At 44.5% G+C, this 19,853-nt stretch overlaps 1 protein-coding gene across 1 annotated transcript in view; it reads right to left on the bottom strand.

The window, feature by feature from the left end:
• LOC115461429 overlaps positions 1 to 19,853 on the bottom strand; it is a 453,017-nt gene that overhangs the window by 121,855 nt on the left and 311,309 nt on the right. Inside the window, exons 13-14 of the mRNA XM_030191224.1 lie at positions 12,765 to 12,859; positions 682 to 787 (exon numbers count right to left, since the gene is read on the bottom strand). Of these exons, the coding sequence (XP_030047084.1) occupies positions 682 to 787; positions 12,765 to 12,859 (201 nt within the window). The remainder of the gene's footprint in view (positions 1 to 681; positions 788 to 12,764; positions 12,860 to 19,853) is intronic.

The raw sequence follows: 19,853 nt of genomic DNA, 5'->3' as shown, positions 1-19,853 counted from the left end.
TCACGCGCGCATTTCCAACAGTATGAGAGTTGTCTTGTGTGGAGGAGTAGCTTAATGATTGTTGCAGTGGCCTGAGAAGTAACAGAGAGAGGGAACTAAATACAAAAAGAGTCCAAGCAAAAAAAAAAAAACAGCACAAAGGGCCTTTAAAAACAAAGGGAACACAGTTCTTTCATACAAAAAACTTTTAATGGTAGGATTTGATTGGAGGAAGACCCAACATGGGCCGTGTTTCGGTGCTGCCGCACCTGCGTCAGGGGTCACACCAATGACAAAAGAGGCTTCAACAGACTAATTTCAACCGTCTGATGTTTTCCAAAGTATTCCTCCGAATGTCATACAGAGCAAAACTCACACACACCCTTTGTTTTTAAAGGCCCTTTGTGCTGTTTTTTTTTTTTTTTTGCAGTGGCCTGAGAACCAGGGGGAACTGCGTTTGATTCCCACTGCAGCCCCTTGTGACGCTGGGCAAGTCTCCTCCATTGTCCTAGTACAAAATAAATACTTGTATGTAATATGTAAACTGCTTTGATTGTAACCACAGAAAGGTGGTACATCAAATCCCCTCCCCATTCCCATTGTTAGGTGTGCATTAACACTTAACTCAGCTTTGAAAAAAAAAAGATCCCTATGCCCCTAAATAAATAGTAGAAACATGCATTTAACAATGTCACATACTACCTCATTGTCAATTGCTTCCTGTATTCTTTTTTCCAATTCTTTCTTAAGATGAATTAGGTTTGCTTCATTCTGATGTATACATTGTTCCCCATACAAAACTTTCACTCTAGGGATATACAAACAACAAATCAGTTTATATACTGTATTATTGCCCTACCTTTATATTTCATAGGTTTTTGGATATTGTAGAACATTAAAATTCTATGTAGTATAAACAGATAATAAAATTAGGTTGGAATAAGTAGTGTTATTAGACCTATTGATTGAAACCTTGTTCCCCGTCTCCTCTCCTTGGAATACTGCTCAGATCGAGAAACGTTTGCTGCTACATCTGTCATACCTATGCTTGCAAGATGAGTAGCAATGTAACTGCACACACAAGGGGTAATTTTACAAAGGTATTTTATGTGCATAAACCCTGTTTTATGTGCGTAAAGGGCCTTGTATAAAATTACTCCATGGGTAGATTTCCTTCTTTATCACAAATACTAAGAAACTGATATGGAGTACTCCAACTAACTTTACTGAAGAGTTGTACAGACCAATGACTGTTTGGAGGCAGTCTTTTTGTCCTGTACAGTAATAGATATAGACTGTACTGTCATACATCACACATTTCCTCCATTTGTGTCGCTGATCCCTTTCAATATATCTCTCTCTCTTTGAGATCAAGGGTGCACCAAGTACTGGGCAAACCAGTTCCCTACTGACTGAAACTTCACAGTCTCTCCTGTTTGGGATTTTTTTTTCACACAGATTCTCACAAAATGGGATGTTTTCCTCCATATGTCATCTCCTGTCATTTAGCTCCTGGTCAGTGCTTCTTTCTGTCTTCCTTTAGCTTGTGGCTGAAGCTCCTCTTAGTTCACTCCATACTTCAGAAGTCAGTCAGAGGGGTGGGTAAACCCTCCAACTTTCAAATGCACTTCACACAAGACAACTTAAAACTCAAGGAAGTCTTCACATTGGACATTAACTAAGCCCAAAGGGTAAGCTTAAATATACACTACTTCTTTTGGTAACCACCAAACCACACCCTAGGTGTGTCTGGCTTATATAAGGACAGACAAAACCACTGCAGCCATTCCAACCTGGGATGCTGTAGCAGAATGGTATATACTGTATCAGTTCTGTATATTAAGTTGGTGTAGGAATGAAACCAAGAGTGCACTGGGCTAATAAAGGTCCTGAAAGGATCCTTACACACCACTGCCAAGGGATTTGAGGTTAATAAAAGAAAAACCTTTTATCATTCCCTATAAAATTCAAATCTTGTCTGTAAATCTGAAATAAAATGTAAACAAAGTCCACCTGATATTCAAAGTGATTTAAGTGGGCAGGAGACGTTCCTGCCCGCTTAGATAGCTCAGGGTCCCCCAACCTCTGATATTTAGTGGCACTTAACTCGGCAGTGCTGCTGAATATTGGCTCTGATAGGCCAACAGAAAAGTGGGCAGATTACGGGTGGTACAGGGGGTGGTGTTGGGGAGGATCTGGCAGTTATGTGAGGGCCAGTAATATTTAGTGCCAGCACCCACATTGCTAAGAAGGCAAATTTAGATCAGCTCAAAAGCAATCCTAAATTCATACACTTAGCAATGCAGGCCCCAGCTGAATAATGGCCAGGACCTGCATAATTTAAAAAGAGGCTCCCTTCCAGTCCTGGGACTGAGCCCCCCTCCCCGATCATCTTCCTCCCACACCCTCATAACTCCCTTTACCTACTCCGACATGCAGAATAGGCCCACCTGCAATCCCATCTGCAATACATGGTGGCCCAGCAGGGGGAGGAGTGAAGCCCACTCATGCCTGCCCCTAGTGGTTGTCTTTTCAAAATGGCTGCTGTGACCTCTAGCAGCAACCTCGCAGTACTTTGGTACTGTCTTATGCAGGCCTCAGCTGAATATTGGCTGGGATCCACAACACACTTTATTAACCCTGAATATTCAGTCTCGCACATAGCCCAGCACTGAACATCCAGGGCTAATTTAGCCAGCCATGGTCAGCATTTAAAAAAGAACTGGAAGATGCTAACTGAATATTACCCCCATTGTACGTCAAGCTCCATCTCTGGCCGTCTTCAAATCAAAGCTAAAAGCCCACCTTTTTGATGCTGCTTTTACCTCCTAACCCTTATTCACTTGTTCAGAACCCTTATTTTATCATCCTCACTTTAATATTCCCTTATCTCGTGTTTGTCCTGTTTGTCTGTCCTAATTAGATTGTAAGCTCTGTCGAGCAAGGGCTGTCTCTTCATGTTCAAGTGTACAGCGCTGCGTATGCCTAGTAGCGCTTTAGAAATAATAAGTAGTAGTAGTAGTAGTAGTATTGTTTCCAGTTAAAGTTTCTTTTTATCCATTAGCATGCTGGCATTCAAGAAAGAAAACACAGAGCACGTAGCTGGGATTTTGCTACTCTAATTCTTTCTAATTAGACAAAGGAACTGAGTTCAATTTTATAGATTTTAGGTAACAAGGCTCCTATTGGCTACTATTTACGGCACAATTAATTTGAAGGCAAAATTCCTAACTTTTTTGCCTTTTCTGTCTTACACTATGACCAAAATCAAAACATCTGACTTTCTCACCTGCTTCCTCCTAATTGCTGCATCCTTGGCCTGGGACACAAACAATTATGAGATATGGGGAAAAGTATATTGTCTTTTATCTTTCCTACATAACTTCTTAGATTAATCCTTCTGTTGTCAGTTGCTTCTGAAGTCAAGATTCAAATAGCTCTTTACATTGGCTGTTCCAATGTGACAGTTTTGTGTTTTTTTGTTCTAGGAAGGTTTATCCCTTGATATTGCAAAATGTTTTTAACTTTAAGATATCTATAAATATTTTTAATTCTTGAGTTTTATTTATTTCATAATGATATGTATTTTGATTGTTTTTATTTTGTTTCTAGTCACATTTTATATCAGGCGATAATGCCTACTGTCAAGATGGCGTCCACCAGTTTATAAAAGGCCTATGTTGCCTTAATAAATTAAGCATTAAAATAGGTTCATTAAAGAATATTTAAGTGCTGTGTTATAAAATCCCCCTTCCAAGCCTGGTCCACAAAGTGCCCATCCTAATGTTAACTAGATGAGTTATCTGGTTAATGAGGCCATTATAGAACCATGTAGATGTCTATAATAATGACAATCACCTACATCACATCCATGTCCAAATATCTATTTTGGAAAGCTGCCATTTGGACATGCACACCCCCTAGTATGCAGATTTAAGGACAGCATAGTGGGAGAGTGGCAGGGGCATAGTTTTGGCATGCCCCAAACATAGATGTGTATTTCCCATTTTACAAGTATAAAGTGGACTACAAGATGAGTTGCATTCAAGATTATGTTTGTTTCTTACAGGAAGCCCTGCACTACCTGTGTCCAGGGGAGAGCAGGGCACATACCTGATTGCTGCTTTAGGGTTCTCGACACAGAAGGGACAGCTGTCCCAGGCAGTTCCTGTCAGGGAGGATGGTCGAAGGTTCTGGTTCATCAGAGGATCCCACAGCAGTGAGCAGGTATAGACCCTGTGTCCTCCCCCCCCCCCCCCCCCAGAGGTCACTAAGGGGCAGGGAAGGAAGAAGTAGGAAGATGACTTTTGGGTGCTGACATTTGTGCAACTAGAAAGCTTTGCACAAAAATCATGGACACACTAATGGCTATACCCAAATGGTGGCACCCATATTGCAGTGCCCAAGAGTCATGCCCTCTCCATAGCCCCCAACCAGTGGGTTTGGCATTTCTGCTCTCCCTTCTCATAAGACTGGCATTTTTTCCTCCCCCTCTCCCCCTGGGGTTGTTCATAGGGACATGGCTCTCAGAGTCTTGCCAAAACCTCCTGGAGACCAGCATCTCTCCTCCTTTCTTTGCCCTCCCCTCCTGGCATGATATCTCTCCACCGTCTGCTCTTTTCCTCTCCCCCATAGGTCTGGCATCTTTCCAACCCCTTCACAGGTCTGGCATATCTCCCTCCCCCCATGGTTCTGGCACGTCTCTCTCTCTCTCTCTTACTCCCTCACTCCCATAATCTGGCATTTCTCCTTCCTCCCCCCCCCAATGGTTCTGGCATCTTTTAAACTAGAAACAGGGGGAAGGCCGACAGTCGCTCAAAAGCGCATGGTTCGGAAGAAGGTATCTTTTGAGGATATCACCCAGATAGGGAAAAAAGGGTTACTTGTGAGTAAGGATGACAAAGAAATCATAGAGGATCAGATGGACTTAAATAAAATTAATAATGACCAGACGGAAGACAACATATTAATAATGCCATGTATTAAACGTAATAAAAATCAGAACAACAAACATACATTGAAATGTCTATACGCAAATGCCAGGAGCCTGCGGCATAAGATGGGAGAGCTGAAGTACATTGCACACAATGAAAAACTGGATATTATAGGCATCTCTGAGACCTGTTGGAAGGAAGATAACCAATGGGACACAGTCATACAGGGCTACAAATTATATCGCAGCGATAGGGTGGATAGGATTGGAGGAGGGGTAGCACTGTATGTAAATGAGAACCTTGACTCAGATAGGCTGCAAATATTGCAGGAGACAAAACCCCAATTGGAATCCTTGTGGATTAAAATTCCATGTGAAAAGGGAAAAATAGGAGTGTACTACCGTCTGCCTGGTCAAGACGAGCAGACGGACGCAGCAATGTCAAGGGAAATTAGGGAAGCGAATAAAAAGGGCAATGTAATATTAATGGGTGACTTCAATTATCCAGATATAGACTGGTTGAATGAAGCATCGGTACATGCAAGGGAGGTGAAATTTCTTGATGAAACCAAGGACGGCTTCATGGAACAGCTGGTTCAGGAGCCGACCAGAGAAGGGAAAATACTAGACTTAATCATTAGTGGGGCTCATGATCTGGTTCAGGGGTAACGGTGCGATATTGGCTACGAAGTAAATGAACTAAGGAAATCAAATGCACTAGCGTTTGTCACGTTCTCAAAGCTGGAAACTGGGTTTGTGAGCCCTTGGGCCACTGCCGAGGAGCGGCAGCGGCAGGCAAATCACCCAAGCCGAAAGCAGTGCTGAACACAGCAGGCAGGAACCACAGAATATAACTAGAAGAGGCTTTAATAGTAGACAGTAAACATTATCCAGTAGCACAGCAAGGTCAAAGGGCAGGCAGCAAACACGGGTAATCCATAAACTAACCAGAGTCTTTAGGCAGGCGGAAAGCAAAGTCAAAGTCCAGGTCCAGGAACAGGCAGGGTCAAACACACAGGAAACTTTCAGAGCAGGAACTCCAAACAAACCAACAGGAACTCATGGATGACCTTTGCTACCAAGGCAAGGCAAGCAAGGCTCACAGAAGCTAATAAGCCCATCAGCAGCTGACCCTCAGCTGCAGTAATCACCAGCCAAGTAAGGTTGCTGTTCAAGGACAAACTGGCAGAGCAAGTCTGGCAACCCTGAAAATCCGGACCGGACTCACTGAAGTCTGGAACAGAAGACTGTTCAAGGACAAACCAGCAGAGCAAGTTTGGCAACCCGGAAAATCCGGACCGGACTCACTGAAGTCTGGAACATGGAAGACAGCAGAAAACAGTCCATAGCAACCACCACTTCTGGCCACCAGAGGGCAAGGAGAGCACCCACATGGAAAGCAGTCACAAACGTGACACGTTTAACTTTAAAAAAGGAGACTACGATAAAATGAGGAGAATGGTGAAAAAAAGACTGAAGGGAGCGGCTGAAAGGGTAAAAAACCTGAATCAGGCGTGGATGCTGTTCAAAAACTCCATCCTAGAAGTACAGGACAAATATATTCCGCGTATTAGAAAAAGAGGAAAAAAGACCAAACGTCAGCCGGCGTGGCTAAACTGTAAGGTAAAGGAAGCTATTAGAGCCAAAAAACAATCCTTCAGAAAATGGAGAAGGGAACCGACTGAAGACAATAAGATAAAGCATAAGGAATGTCAAGACAAATGCAAAAAGAAGATAAGAAGGGCTAAGGAGGACTTTGAAAAAAAGTTAGCATTAGAAGCAAAAACACAAAGCAAAATTTTTTTTAGGTATATTAAAAGCAAAAAGCCGGCTAAAGAACCGCTGGACGACGGTGGTGTTAAAGGGGCGATCAGGGAAGACAAAGCTGTAGTGGAGAAATTAAATGAATTCTTTGCTTCGGTCTTCACCGAGGAAGATTTGGGAGGGATACCGGTGCTGGAAAAGGTATTTGAAGTGGACGAGTCAGAAAGACTAAATGATTTCTCTGTAAACTTGGAGGATGTAATGGGGCAGTTCTGCAAACTAAAAAGTAGTAAATCTCCGGGACCGGATGGTATTCATCCCAGAGTATTAATAGAGCTGAAAAATGAACTTGTGGAGCTACTGTTAGTAATATGCAATTTATCCCTAAAATCAGGTGTGCTACCGGAAGATTGGAGGGTGGCCAATGTAACGCTGATTTTTAAAAAGGGTTCCAGAGGAGATCCGGGAAATTATAAACCAGTGAGTCTGACGTCGGTGCCGGGAAAAATGGTGGAGGCTATTATTAAGAATAAAATTACAGAGCACATACAAAAGCATGGGCTACTGAGACAAAGTCAGCACGGATGTAGTGAAGGGAAGTCTTGCCTCACAAATCTACTGCATTCTTTCGAGGGGGTGAACAAACATGTGGATGAAGGGGAGCCGGTGGATATTGTATATCCAGACATTCAGAAGGCGTTTGACAAAGTGCCTCATGAAAGACTCCAAAGGAAACTGGAGAGTAATGGGATCGGAGGCAGTGTATTATTATGGATTAAGAGCTGGTTAAAAGATAGGAAGCAGAGAGTAGGGTTGAATGGTCATTATTCTCGATGGAGAAGGGTAGTTAGTGGGGTCCTTCAGGGGTCTGTGCTGGGACCGCTGCTTTTTAACATATTTATAAATGACCTTGAGATGGGAGTTAACTAGTGAGATAATTAAATTTGCAGATGACACAAAGTTATCCAAGGTCGTCTCGTCGCGGGAGGAGTGTGAAAGATTACAAGAAGACCTCGTGGGGGATTGGGCGTCCAAATGGCAGATGAAGTTCAACGTTGACAAGTGCAAAGTGATGCACATGGGAAGGAGAAACCCGAATTACGGCTATGTCATGCAAGATTCCGCTTTAGGAGTTACGGACCGAGAAAGGGATCTGGGAGTCATCGTGTATAGGACGTTGAAATCTTCCGCTCAATGTGCTGCGGCGGCTAAGAAGGCGAACATAATGTTGAGTATTATTAGAAAAGGGATGGAAAACAAGCATGAGGATGTTATAATGCCGTTATATCGCTCCATGGTGCGACCGCACCTGGAGTATTGTGTTCAGTTCTGGTCACCTCATCTCAAAAAAGATATAAAGGAATTGAAGAAGGTGCAGAGAAGGGCGACGAAAATGATAAAAGGGATGGGACGACTACCTTATGAGGAGAGGTTAAGAAGGCTAGGACTCTTTAGCCTGGAGAAAAGGCGGCTGAGGGGTGATATGATAGAGGTCTACAAAATAATGAGTGGGGTAGAGCGGACAGATGTGAAGCGTTTGTTTACGCTTTCTAACAATAATAGAACTAGGGGACACAAGATGAAATTAGAATGTGGTAGGTTTAAAACAAATTGGAGAAACTTTTTCTTTACTCAGCACGTGGTTAGACTCTGGAACTCATTGCCGGAGAAGGTAGTGACGGCAGCTGGCCTTGCTGAGTTTAAAGGGGGTCTGGACAGATTCCTGAAGGAAAAGTCCATTGACCGTTATTAAATTTTGGGTTTTTGCCAGGTTCTTGGGGCCTGGATTGGCCGCTATTGGAGACAGAGTGCTGGGCTTGATGGACCTGTGGTCTTTTCCCAGCGTGGCAGTGCTTATGTATTTATCTCTCCCTCTTCTCTTTCACCTGACGGGCTCCAAACAGGGTGAGGCACTGGCAGCATGAAGACATGCTGCTTCCGGCTGGTCTTGAGGCCTTGCCTCTGCTGAGTTCTGCTCACAGGAAGTTGCATCAGAGGAGACAGATATAAACAAAGAGAAGGTTCCTGAGGCTGGCCGGAAACAGCATGTTTTCACACTGCTGGCTACGCACCCTGTTTGGAGGACTGCAGGAAGAGGAGGGAAGAGATGCTAGATCTTCAGGAGCCTGAGGGGGGAAAGGTAGAGGTATAAATGCTTGATCTGCGGGAGGAAGGAAAAGGAGAAAAGTTGTCACAGCGCTGCATAACCCTAGTAGCGCTTTAGAAATGTTAAGTAGTAGTAGTAGTAGTAGTAGTAGAGGCAGAAAGCAGGGAGCAGGAAGTTTGAGGCCACAAAAAAACCCTAGCTTTTCTATTGCTGGTTTCAAGGGTCTACCAGCAGCCAGCAGCTGGCCTGGTCATTGAAAAACCAGTCTGTTCCTAACCCTAGTGGGTGAGGGATCGTGGAATTTTTTGAAGGGGTGAAGGTAACCCTTAGCGCAGCAGTAGGCTTTGGTTTTTTTTAAATGTCTCCCTTCCAATCACTGCTCACACACGGACAGAAAATGAGACATTTTTTTGATCTTCTGCAGCATGGTATGTGCTGTTTTTTCTGGCTGCACACACTTTTTACTATGGTAATAATTTGAATGCCACTAGTTTACTGTGTCAGAGAACAAAACTTTTGCATTAGGTTTGCAATAGAAGCCATGCACTCAGCCATCGGTATATGGTTCTAACACGCAGCTTCCTGCATTGGTCCCTATGACTTATTTTGTGCAAACAGCTCTATTCTGTTTATGGGGATTACATGTTGTAACAATTGAATGAACTATTAAACTTGTATAATCTAAGAAGCATGTAGGGAATTACAGAAGTGTGGAATTGGAGCAATTTTATACCAGAAATACATTTATTAATATAGTTTCCTTAGGGTCAACAGCAGATGAATCCAGATACATGTGGGTTGTGTCCATCTACCAGCAGGTGAAGATAGAGAGCACTGAATTGCGCTGCCTTATAGGATGGAATGCTCCTTAGCCAGTCAGTATTCTCTATCTCCAGCAGGTGGATGGACAGACCCTCACAGGCTCCTGGTTTCATCTGTTGGCAGCTCCTGTTCTGGGTCTCTCAGTTCAGTCAAGCTTTGGGTTCTGCCTTTAGGGGGTACAACTGGTCACCCCAGGTCCCTCCCCTACCCTTTTGCCTTCTCCTGCCCTACCTCCATTCTCCTTCCTTCATCTAGTGATGACTTTTTTGTGTGTGTGTATGTGAAAAAGGAGAGCCCTTACAGCATGCTTTTGATGTTCAGTTTGCTGTTCTCCATGGGCTCCAGGAGGGATACCTGTGCTCCCAGTATCAGGGCTGATGGTGGAGAGTGTAGTGGCTACCTCTGACTGCATTTACACAGTTGGCAGGCTGCCCAGAGGCTCCCTGGGGTGAATGTTGCTTTTCTTCTCTCTTTACCTCACCTTTTCACCCCAGTACAGTTTCATGTGCTTGGCCGTGGGGTTTGTGCACTGTTCCCGCAGTGGTAGCGGTGTCTGCCGTTTCGACTCGTCTAAGGTGTGCACTTCTACCCTGGAAGGGCCTTGTTCCTTTCCCATACTAAGGGAGCACGGGTACGTTTTCCTCTCAGGTGCCAGCGGCCATTTACTGAGCCGGCTCTAGACATAGTTTTTTCTCAGCATTTCCTTGGCCAGTCCCGGCTTCACTCCCTGCTTTCAGTTGCTACAGGGTTTTTTTTTATCATACAGAGGACATAAGTTCCTTTGTCTTTTGAGTGTAGTTTAATTAAAAAAACAAAAAACAGCGAAGCACGCAGGGAACCACTTCAGGTTGGAGTTTTGGCATTGCCTGTTCTTCACAGGTTTCAGTTCCTCCTCTTCAACCCTGTCTTCCTGCACAGAGGAGCTCTTAGGCTCTAATGAACGGTAGCTTCTCTCTCTCTTCCCCTTATTTTTATGCAGGTCCTGTGAGTCGTCACTTCTGTTAGGGGCAGGAGATCTTCGCGGGCAGTGTGCCCGTGAGCTGGGGATCCGATGGCCCTCCGGCTGCTTAAGCCGTCATATAAGGGTGGTTTTGAGGTTGCCATACTTCTTCTATGGCCAGCACTAGACAGTTGCCTAGTCCCTGCGAGAGTGCGGGGCAATCCAGGGCTCCTTGATTTGCTTACTTTATTTTTTGTCTATTAGATTGTAAGCTCTTTGAGCAGGCACTGTCTTTCTTCTATGTTTGTGCAGCGCTGCGTACGCCTTGTAGCGCTATAGAAATGCTAAATAGTAGTAGTAGTAGTAGTCCTTGTTGGTGGAGGGGTTCTTCTTAGACGATCCCCATTTCAGTGTCATGGTGGGACCATGGATTCCCCTATGGGCTGTGGTGCATTTGGTTTTCCTTATGCTTTTGTAACTCATAGTTTGTTTAAGAACATGATAGAGTGAGTCCCGGGTGGCAGGTCACTGGGGGAGTGGCTGGAGGACCTGGGAGGAGCTCCGGGAGTATATAAGGGAAGCCCTAAGGAAAAGATCGCATCTTTGTAAAATTCTAGGGCCAAACCTACAGAAATTGTATCTAGATTGAAATTGTGGGCTTTTAGGACTGCTTGGGAGTAGGAGTAAATGTTCCCACATAAAATACGTATATACATACATATTTTATAAAACACAGATGTAAACAGTGACTCTACCTGCTTTCTATCCAATATCCCACTAATGAGCATGCCTACACTGGAGTCGAGTAAAGTACATACATTCTGGTTACCATGTGTTCTTTTATATTTGTAACACTGGGGTAATTTTACAAGAGGCCTTGTACATGCATAAAACAGGATTTATACATTCCTCAAAGTGCATGTAAACTTTCCCATGAGATTTTGTGTGCTAGCGGGGGTCGTTGTAAGAGCTTAGTTTGCAAAGTTCTATGGTTATCTATTTTGCCTTTATAAGAACAGGCATAAAATAATCACTTAGGGGCCCTTTTATAAAGGTGCGGTAGGGCTAACGCATGGGTAGTATGTGCCAAATCGGCACTACCGAAGGGCTAGTACGTGCGCTCGGTGGTTATTCTGAGTTTGGTGCATGCCAAATCCCACGGTAGAAAATAATTGTCATTTGCTACCACGGGGAGGGGGGGGGGAGGTCCCGGCAGTATCTGGCAGTTGGTGCTCACTGCATGTTATCGCACGAGTAGCATGTGAGCCCTTTCTGCTAGGTCATTGGGTGGCGGTAAGGGCTCAGGCCGTAAACAGGCATGCGCTAGTTTTAATTCTAATGCATGCTCATTTCTCGGCACATTAAAAGCCCTTTTTCCCAGCCACGGTAAAGAAATGGCCCAGTGAGCACCAAAACACACGCCCATAATACTGCAGGCCACTTTTTACCGCGGCTTAGTAAAAGGACCCCTTAATTTTTTTAGTCACCTTGTTATGAGAATACCTCCTATAACTGAAAAAACATTAACTCCACACATGATACTCACATCTAGCCACAGTATGCTTAAGTTTCTCTATACCTTGAGAACATCTCAACTGAGCCCAATGACTTGTTCAAAAACAAAACAACTATGTATTTTGTGAATGTCTTTATATAGATATCCATTTCTTCTGTCCGAAAGAGGTCTGTATATCATATCAACATAGATGTTCCAATCCCACATTCCAAATTAACCCATAGTTCCTCCTCCTTTTCTTATAAGCTCTGCATAAATATAAATATATATATATTTATTTATTTATTTATTTTATATAGTGCCATTTATTATTATTTTTTTTTTAATATAGTGCCACCTCTCTCTTTCTTCTTACCATATCTTTCCTGGCATAACTATTTCCCATTTCTGGTTCTCCATGTACCACATCTTCATAATGACTAATTCTAAGCTAGCCTCTTCCATGTCTGCCTCTAGATTAGACTTTATTTCCCATTAATGCACATAGCTTTACAGATACTATATTGCCCTTTTCCCATTTCTCTTCCAGAGGTTAATGTTTTACTTATCTGAAGGGTTTTACTTACTTGAGGGCTTTGTCCAGTCATCCATAATGATCCAAAAGAATGTCAAGTAAGCCTAAAACTTTGCAAGAGGCTCAGAGGTTTAGCTATTCAAATTATACCATTATCATCTATATGTTCTTGTTTAGTAAGTTACTTACTCTTTTTTTTCGTAAAGCTGCATAACTCTTCGAGCATCATCACTAGTTAGGATATTTCCTGTTGTATTTTCTAGGTTTTGCAGAAGATTTTTCACCTTAAAAATAGAAAGGCTTTATTCACCAAGTGTTCAGATTCATGATGGGCAAGAAATGAATTGTATTATATTCTGAAGTTTGTTGTGATGAATATCAAAATATTACTAGAGAAGTAATTAATTTAATGGCCCTTTTATTAAGCAGCTAATACAGGGTTCACAGTAACATGGACCTGCGTTACTATCTCCTGCACTAAAAAGGCAGCCATCTCCATAAAAATTCACATTAGCTGCCTAATGCAGAAGTGGGTGGCGGGGGTGACATGGGCAGGTGGAGGTATGGCTGTGTCGGTACCATGTGTCAGATATCACAAAATCAGATTGTGCAGCTGAACATATTGCTACCTCAAGAGGAGATGGTAAGTGCAGCTGTACTAACAGCAGTCCAGTAACACAGCATGCTGGCAATGGAGATGTAGCAGCACTCCCCCCACTGATCTGATCCACCCCAATCCCCCTCCCAACACAGCACCTGACATTTCAAATCCCCCCCAGTCACAACCCTTTCCAATCCACCATCCAAAATCCTCCCTCCCCCAAGAAGCAGCACAGTACCACTGAGTAAGTGCCACTGAATATCACCTCCTGCCTTGTTGAATATCAGGCTCTATCGGGGTAATTCTGAAAAGATCACCTAAAGTTAAGTGTCAGGATGATGCGCACTAAGCATAAATTCTATCTTGCCATTATAGAATACTAATGTAAGTCTGCATTTACATGCAAGTGATCAGTTCAGTAGTTGGCATAAATGCTCATGCAAACTGTAGGCAGTTAACACACAAGGTCAATATTCAGCCATCAGAGCTCAGTGTTTTGCTGACCACCGCCAGTGTTATGCCTGAAAATTCAATGCCAGGCCATATCCGGGCTTCAGGATTGAATTTCCAGGTGTGCGGAACTATGGGTTACCACATAAAGATAGGACTGATTTTTATGTGGCCCTATTTATTCAGTTAACCAGTTAGCCCCGAACAGGTGATTTAACCAGCCAGGAGCACTTTCTGGCCAGTTAAATCACTTTGACTATTGACCTGGTAAATGCAAGTATTCTATAACCTGTGTTTGCAACTGCTAGGCACACCCCTGACCTGCCCATACTCCTCCCAGGTCCAGACCCCTCTTGTAGTTGAGTGCAATGGATTTTGCATGCACATTTTGTAGAATACCTACTAATGGCAGGTATATGCCTAATTCTAATTAGTGCCAATTAGTACCAATTAAAACCAATTATAGCCAATAATTGGTCATTAATGCCATTCAGCATCTAATTATTCTATTGTTCTATGCACATCGATACTATTCCATAAACTGTCATACAAACTTGAATGCTAAGTGTAAATTTGGGCATACAAGTTTATAGAATTAAGGGGTAGGTACGTGAGAGGAATAAATAATCTGATGATACAGAAAAAGATGCTAGATGCTTTAAGGCAGGAGAAGGTAGATAAAGCCTTCCTTCAGGAGACACACTAGTTTAGGAAAGTGCTGCAGATACCGGCTAAGTGGCAACAGGAAAAAAAAGAGGGAGTAGCTATTTTGGTGAATAAAAGGGTGCAGTTGGTGAATAAAAGGGTGCAGTTTCCGTGTGAGTGAGTGATCACTGATCCAGAGGGGTGATTTGTGCTAGTAAGGGGTAAGCTTAGAAGAGGTATAATCACCCTTGCAAATGTGCATGGACCTAATAAAAAATGGAAGGATTTTTCCCAAAAGTTACTGGACACACTTGGGAGGGAGAGGGTTTTAGCTTTATTTTGAATTTAGAATATAATAGGAAAGGCAGAGCAGTCCAACAACTGAGAACGAAGAGCTTGGCAAGACTAGTGAAGCAGTAGATGGTGGGCTCAGGGTTAGTAGGTGGGTGAAGGTGGAGAAGGATTACACCTTATTTTCAGATCCCTGCCAGTCCCCTTGTGCATAGATATGTGGTGGTTAGGTGCTGAGGCTACTTGGTGAATAGGAAGTGTGAAATAGGAGAAGTGGCCTTGTCTGATCATGCACCGGTGTTTCTGGGCTAAAGTGGGGAGAAGGAAAAGATAGTAGGGGAAGGTGTAGATTCAATGAGTCAGCACTGAAGGATCCCAGTGTCTGTTTTTTAATAAAAGGGAAATAGGAAGAGTATTTGACCTGCAATGATTTGCCTTAGTCTGACATTAGGACTTTATAGGATGCAGGGAATGCCACATTTAAGGAGCACCTAATTGCCCTAACTTCTCATAGGAAGAAGAAGGAAAAGATAAGATTGGTGAAATGATAAACAAGAACAGTGCATGTTATGGAAATTTTCCCTTTATTGAAGAAACTCACAAAACTCTGGTCTGGATTACATAAAGATCTTTATTTATAAATGAATCCTGCAGGCAGGGAGGCTACTGAACATAAGGAAATCCAGTTAGCAGTCTGACAATAATGATTAAAATTAAACCTTAAATAGCCAAGAATACTGTTATCACACAATCACCAGGTGCTTATAGTTCTGTTTAACAAATTACAAGAAGAAAGAAAAACATAATGAGAAAAAAATATATAATGATTCCCTTTTCCTGCCTTTTTAGCTGCCTTTTTAGATAAGGCACATACTTCATTCCTTCTCTCAGTTAATTAAAACATTCCTAACTCCTGAGATGATTCTGGCCTACAATTTACTAATAAGCTTAGTTAATTAGGAGCATGACATATATATGACCTTTCTTTTGCAGTAAGGTCTGATACAATGAAGATACATACATGTAGCAGGTATACTCCGAGGACAGCAGGCTGAATATTCTCACTGAGGGGTCGTCGTCCACGATGGCCCAGGAGACCGGAAGGAAACTTCAAAGCAAAAAAGAAGAATCTAGAACGCTCCGTCGCGCGGGCCAAATGCAGTGAGCATGCGCGAATGGCTTCCCGCCCACGACATGAGCGTGCCCTCTCAGTTTAATAAAGAGCAAAACAGAGACTAGAACACCTCCAAAGGGGAGGAGGGAGGGTTGTGAAAATATTCAGCCTGCTGTCCTTGGCGAATACCTACTACAGGTATGTATCTTCATTTTCTCCGAGGACAAGCAGGCTCAATATTCTCACTGATGGGGTATCCCTAGCCCCCAGGCTCACTCAAAACAATGAACATTGGTCAATTGGGCCTCGCAACGGCGAGGACATAACAGAGATTAACCTGAAAAGAAACTCAACTAAGTGAGAGTGGAGCCTGGAACAGAACAAAAATGGGCCTAGGAGGGTGGAGTTGGATTCTAAACCCCAAACAGATTCTGCAGCACCGACTGCCCAAACCGACTGACACGCCGGGTATCCTGCTGAAGGCAGTAGTGAGATGTGAATGTGTGGACTGATGACCACGTTGCAGCCTTGCAAATTTCTTCAATAGAGGCTGACTTCAAGTGAGCCACTGACGCAGCCATGGCTCTAACATTGTGAGCCGTGACATGGCCCTCTACAGTCAGCCCAGCTTGGGCATAAGTGAAGGAAATGCAATCTGCAAGCCAGTTGGAGATGGTGCATTTTCTGATGGTGACTCCCCTCCTATTGGGATCGAAAGAAACGAACAAACAATTGGGCGGACTGTCTGTAGGGCTTAGTCCGCTCCACGCAAAAGGCCAATGCTCTCTTATAGTCCAAGGTGTGCAACTTGTCCTCACCAGGACGGGTATGTGGACGGGGAAAAAATGTTGGCAAGACAATTGACTGGTTCAGATGGAACTCTGACACCACCTTCGGCAAGAACTTAGGGTGAGTGCAGAGGACTACTCTGTTGTGGTGAAACCTGATATAAGGTGCATGCACTACCAGGGCTTGAAGCTCACTGACTCTACGAGCTGAAATAACAGCCACCAAGAAAATGACCTTCCAGGTCAAGCACTTCAGATGGCAGAAATTCAGTGGCTCAAAAGGAGCTTTCATCAGCTGGGTGAGAACGACGTTGAGATCCCATGACACTGGTGGAGGTTTAACAGGGAGCTTTGACAAAAGTAAACCTCTCATGAAGCGAACTACTAAAAACTGTCCAGATATAGGCTGACCTTCTACACGTTGATGTTAAGCACTGATCGCACTAAGGTGAACCCTTACAGAGTTGGTCTTGAGACCAGACTCTGATAAGTGTAGAAGGTATTCAAGCAGGGTCTGTGTAGGACAAGAAAAAGGATCTAGGGCCTTGCTGTCATACCAGATGGCAAACCTCCTCCATTTGAAAGAATAACACTTTTTTCGTGGAATCTTTCCTGGAAGCAAGCAAGACTCGGGAGACACCTTCTGACAGACCTAAAGAGGCAATTTCTAAGCTCTCAACATCCCTGAATCAAGGGAAGAAGGGTGCAGGGAAATCATCCTGAACTTTTGTCAAACAAGGCATTTGTTCAGGGCCCTTAGGTCTAGGATGGGACGCATCCCCCCTGTTTCTTTTGCACAAGGAAGTACCTGGAATAGAATCCCAGCCCTTCTTCCCCTGGTGGAACGGGTTCGATCGCATTGGCATTTAGAAGGGCAGAAAGTTCCTCTGCAAGTACCTGCTTGTGCTGGGAGCTCAAGGACTGAGCTCACGGTGGGCAATTTGGCGGCTCGGATACCAGATTGAGAGTGTATCCTAACCGGACTATCTGAAAAATCCACCTGTCAGAGGTTATAAGAGGCCACCTTTGGTGAAAAAATATCAACCTCCCCCCGACAGGTAAGCCGCCGGCACGGACACTTTTTCTGAGGCTATGCTGCACAGGAGCCAGTCAAAAGCCCGTCCCTTGCTTTTGCTGGGGAGCCCTAGGGGCCTTAGGCGCACGGCGTTGACAGGAACGCGCATGCTGGGACTGAGCCTGGAACCGGCTGCCGAGAAGCAGGAGTGTACCTATGCCTATTATAGGAATAGGGAGCACTCCTCTTCCCTCCAAAATACCTCCTTCTAGAAGAGGAGGCAGTAGCAGAAGACGTCCGGCGGGAGAGAGAATCCATGGCATCATGGTGCTTCTTGATCTGATCGACCATGTCCTCTACTTTTTCTCCAAAAAGATTATCTCCCCGGCAAGGAACATCTGCCATTCGCTGCTGGGTCTTCTGATCCAGGTCAGAGACATGCAGCCATGAGAATCTGCGTATCACTATACCTTGAGCAGCTACTCAGAATGCCACATCAAAGTGTCGTAAGACCCCCCTGGCCAGGAATTTGCGACACACCTTCTGCTGCCTGACCACCTGGTGAAAAGGCTCAGCAAGCTCCGGAGAAAGTGCTTCAACTAAACTGGACAGTTGCTTCACCGAGTTCCGCAAGTGGATGCTCATGTAGAGCTGGTAAGTTTGGATCTTGGCGGCGAGCATAGCGGCCTTATACGTTCTCCTCCCAAAAGAATCCAAGGTCCTAGACTCTCTGCCTGGGGGCGCCGAGGCATAGTCTCATGTACTCTTGGCTCTTCTGAGAGCAGAGTCCACCACCATGGAATTGTGAGGAAGTTGGGCCTTCACCATTACAGGCTCTCCATGGACTCTGTACTGGGACTCGGATTTTTTGGGGACCACTGGGTTAGAAAGAGGGCACGACCAATTTTGCATAAGCACTTCCCTCAGTGTATTATGCATGGGGGCTGTAGCAACCTCAGCAAGCGGAGAAGGATAATTCAAGACCTTGAGCATCTCGGCCCTGGGCTCATCCACAACTTCCATAGGGAATAGAATGTCCTTAGACATTTCCTGTACAAAAGATGAAAAAGAGAGACTCTCAGGTGGAGACATTCTACTCTCAATTGGCGGAGTAGGATCAGAGGGAACCCCACATGACTTTTCTTCCGAAAAGTATCTGGGGTCTTCCTCCTCTTCCCACGAGCGCTCCTCATCGGTATCGGACAAAAGCTCCCTAAGAGCAGCCCGAACCAGAGCCTGTCTTGACGTTGAGGATCGACGACCTCGTGGGGGGTGTCCAGAAGTCGACTCCAGCCTGGACTCCGGCAAAGCTTCCTCCACTGACATCGAGGGGGAATCGACCCGGGTGGCAGTCGACACCGGTACCACAAGCGATACCGAGGATGGGGACCTCCTCACAGGTGATGGCCCAGATGCCACCTCCGCGGTCAGTACAAAAGGCGCAAGCACCCCCGACACCGAGGCAGACTGGCAAAGCAACCCTTCCAGAAGCTCTGGAAGAAGGGCCCTGATGCACTCGTCAAGAGCTTCAATCGGAAAAGGCTGGGGGTCCGGTGCAGGAGTCAGTTGCAGAATCTGGGGGGGGGGCTCGAGAGCCAGTACCAGGCTGCCAGATGACCAACGCATCGGCACCTCCTGAATGGAGGGTGAGCGATCCTCCTGGCACCAACGCTTCTCGGGTGCCGACTCTCTCGGCTCCCCGGAGCTCCTGGTACCATGCATGAAGGAGAACGATGACGGTACTTCTTAGCCTTCGCTCGACGCCCATCAACGAGACTCCTTGGTACCGAAGAGGAGGACGTGGAATCCTCACGTCTCCTCGGGGCCGGGGCCGACGAAGGTCAGTCCCGGGGGGCCTGCATAGCAGTAGGCCTCGAGATAGGTGGAGACCCACTCGATGCCACGCTGCTCCCAGAACTTGAAGGTCTTTCGGCAGCCATTACCTGGACTCTCAATGTCGCTGCTTCCCTCGATGTCGACGCTGCCGACCTTGGTACTGTATATTTTAGGGTGAACAAATCATACTTCTATGTATTTCCCTCGTATATCTAGACTCCTAAATCACTAGAGATGTGCACTCTCTCAAAGTAATTCAGAAGACAATAATCAAGAGGAAATAGTGGATATGAGAAATTAGCTTTCAAGTTTATTACAGAATATTTCTACATGAACTTACTTTTATATCTGTGACTCCAAAGAATATACAAGAGACATGTACAATCATTTGATTATGGAAATATAGTACCCCAGCTACACATAGGTGTTTTCTGGGTTTGAGTCTTTTATGTTATATTTTACCACTCAAAATTATTCATGAGAAAGCAATTGGGTTATTTGCCAATTCAGATGCACTAGATTGGTTTCTCACAGTGCC

The sequence above is a fragment of the Microcaecilia unicolor genome, chromosome 2 (assembly GCF_901765095.1).
Source record: "Microcaecilia unicolor chromosome 2, aMicUni1.1, whole genome shotgun sequence".
Classification (NCBI taxonomy): domain Eukaryota; kingdom Metazoa; phylum Chordata; class Amphibia; order Gymnophiona; family Siphonopidae; genus Microcaecilia; species Microcaecilia unicolor.
The sequence above is the reverse complement of the archived record's forward strand: the minus strand, read 5'-3'. Positions and strand labels throughout refer to the sequence as shown.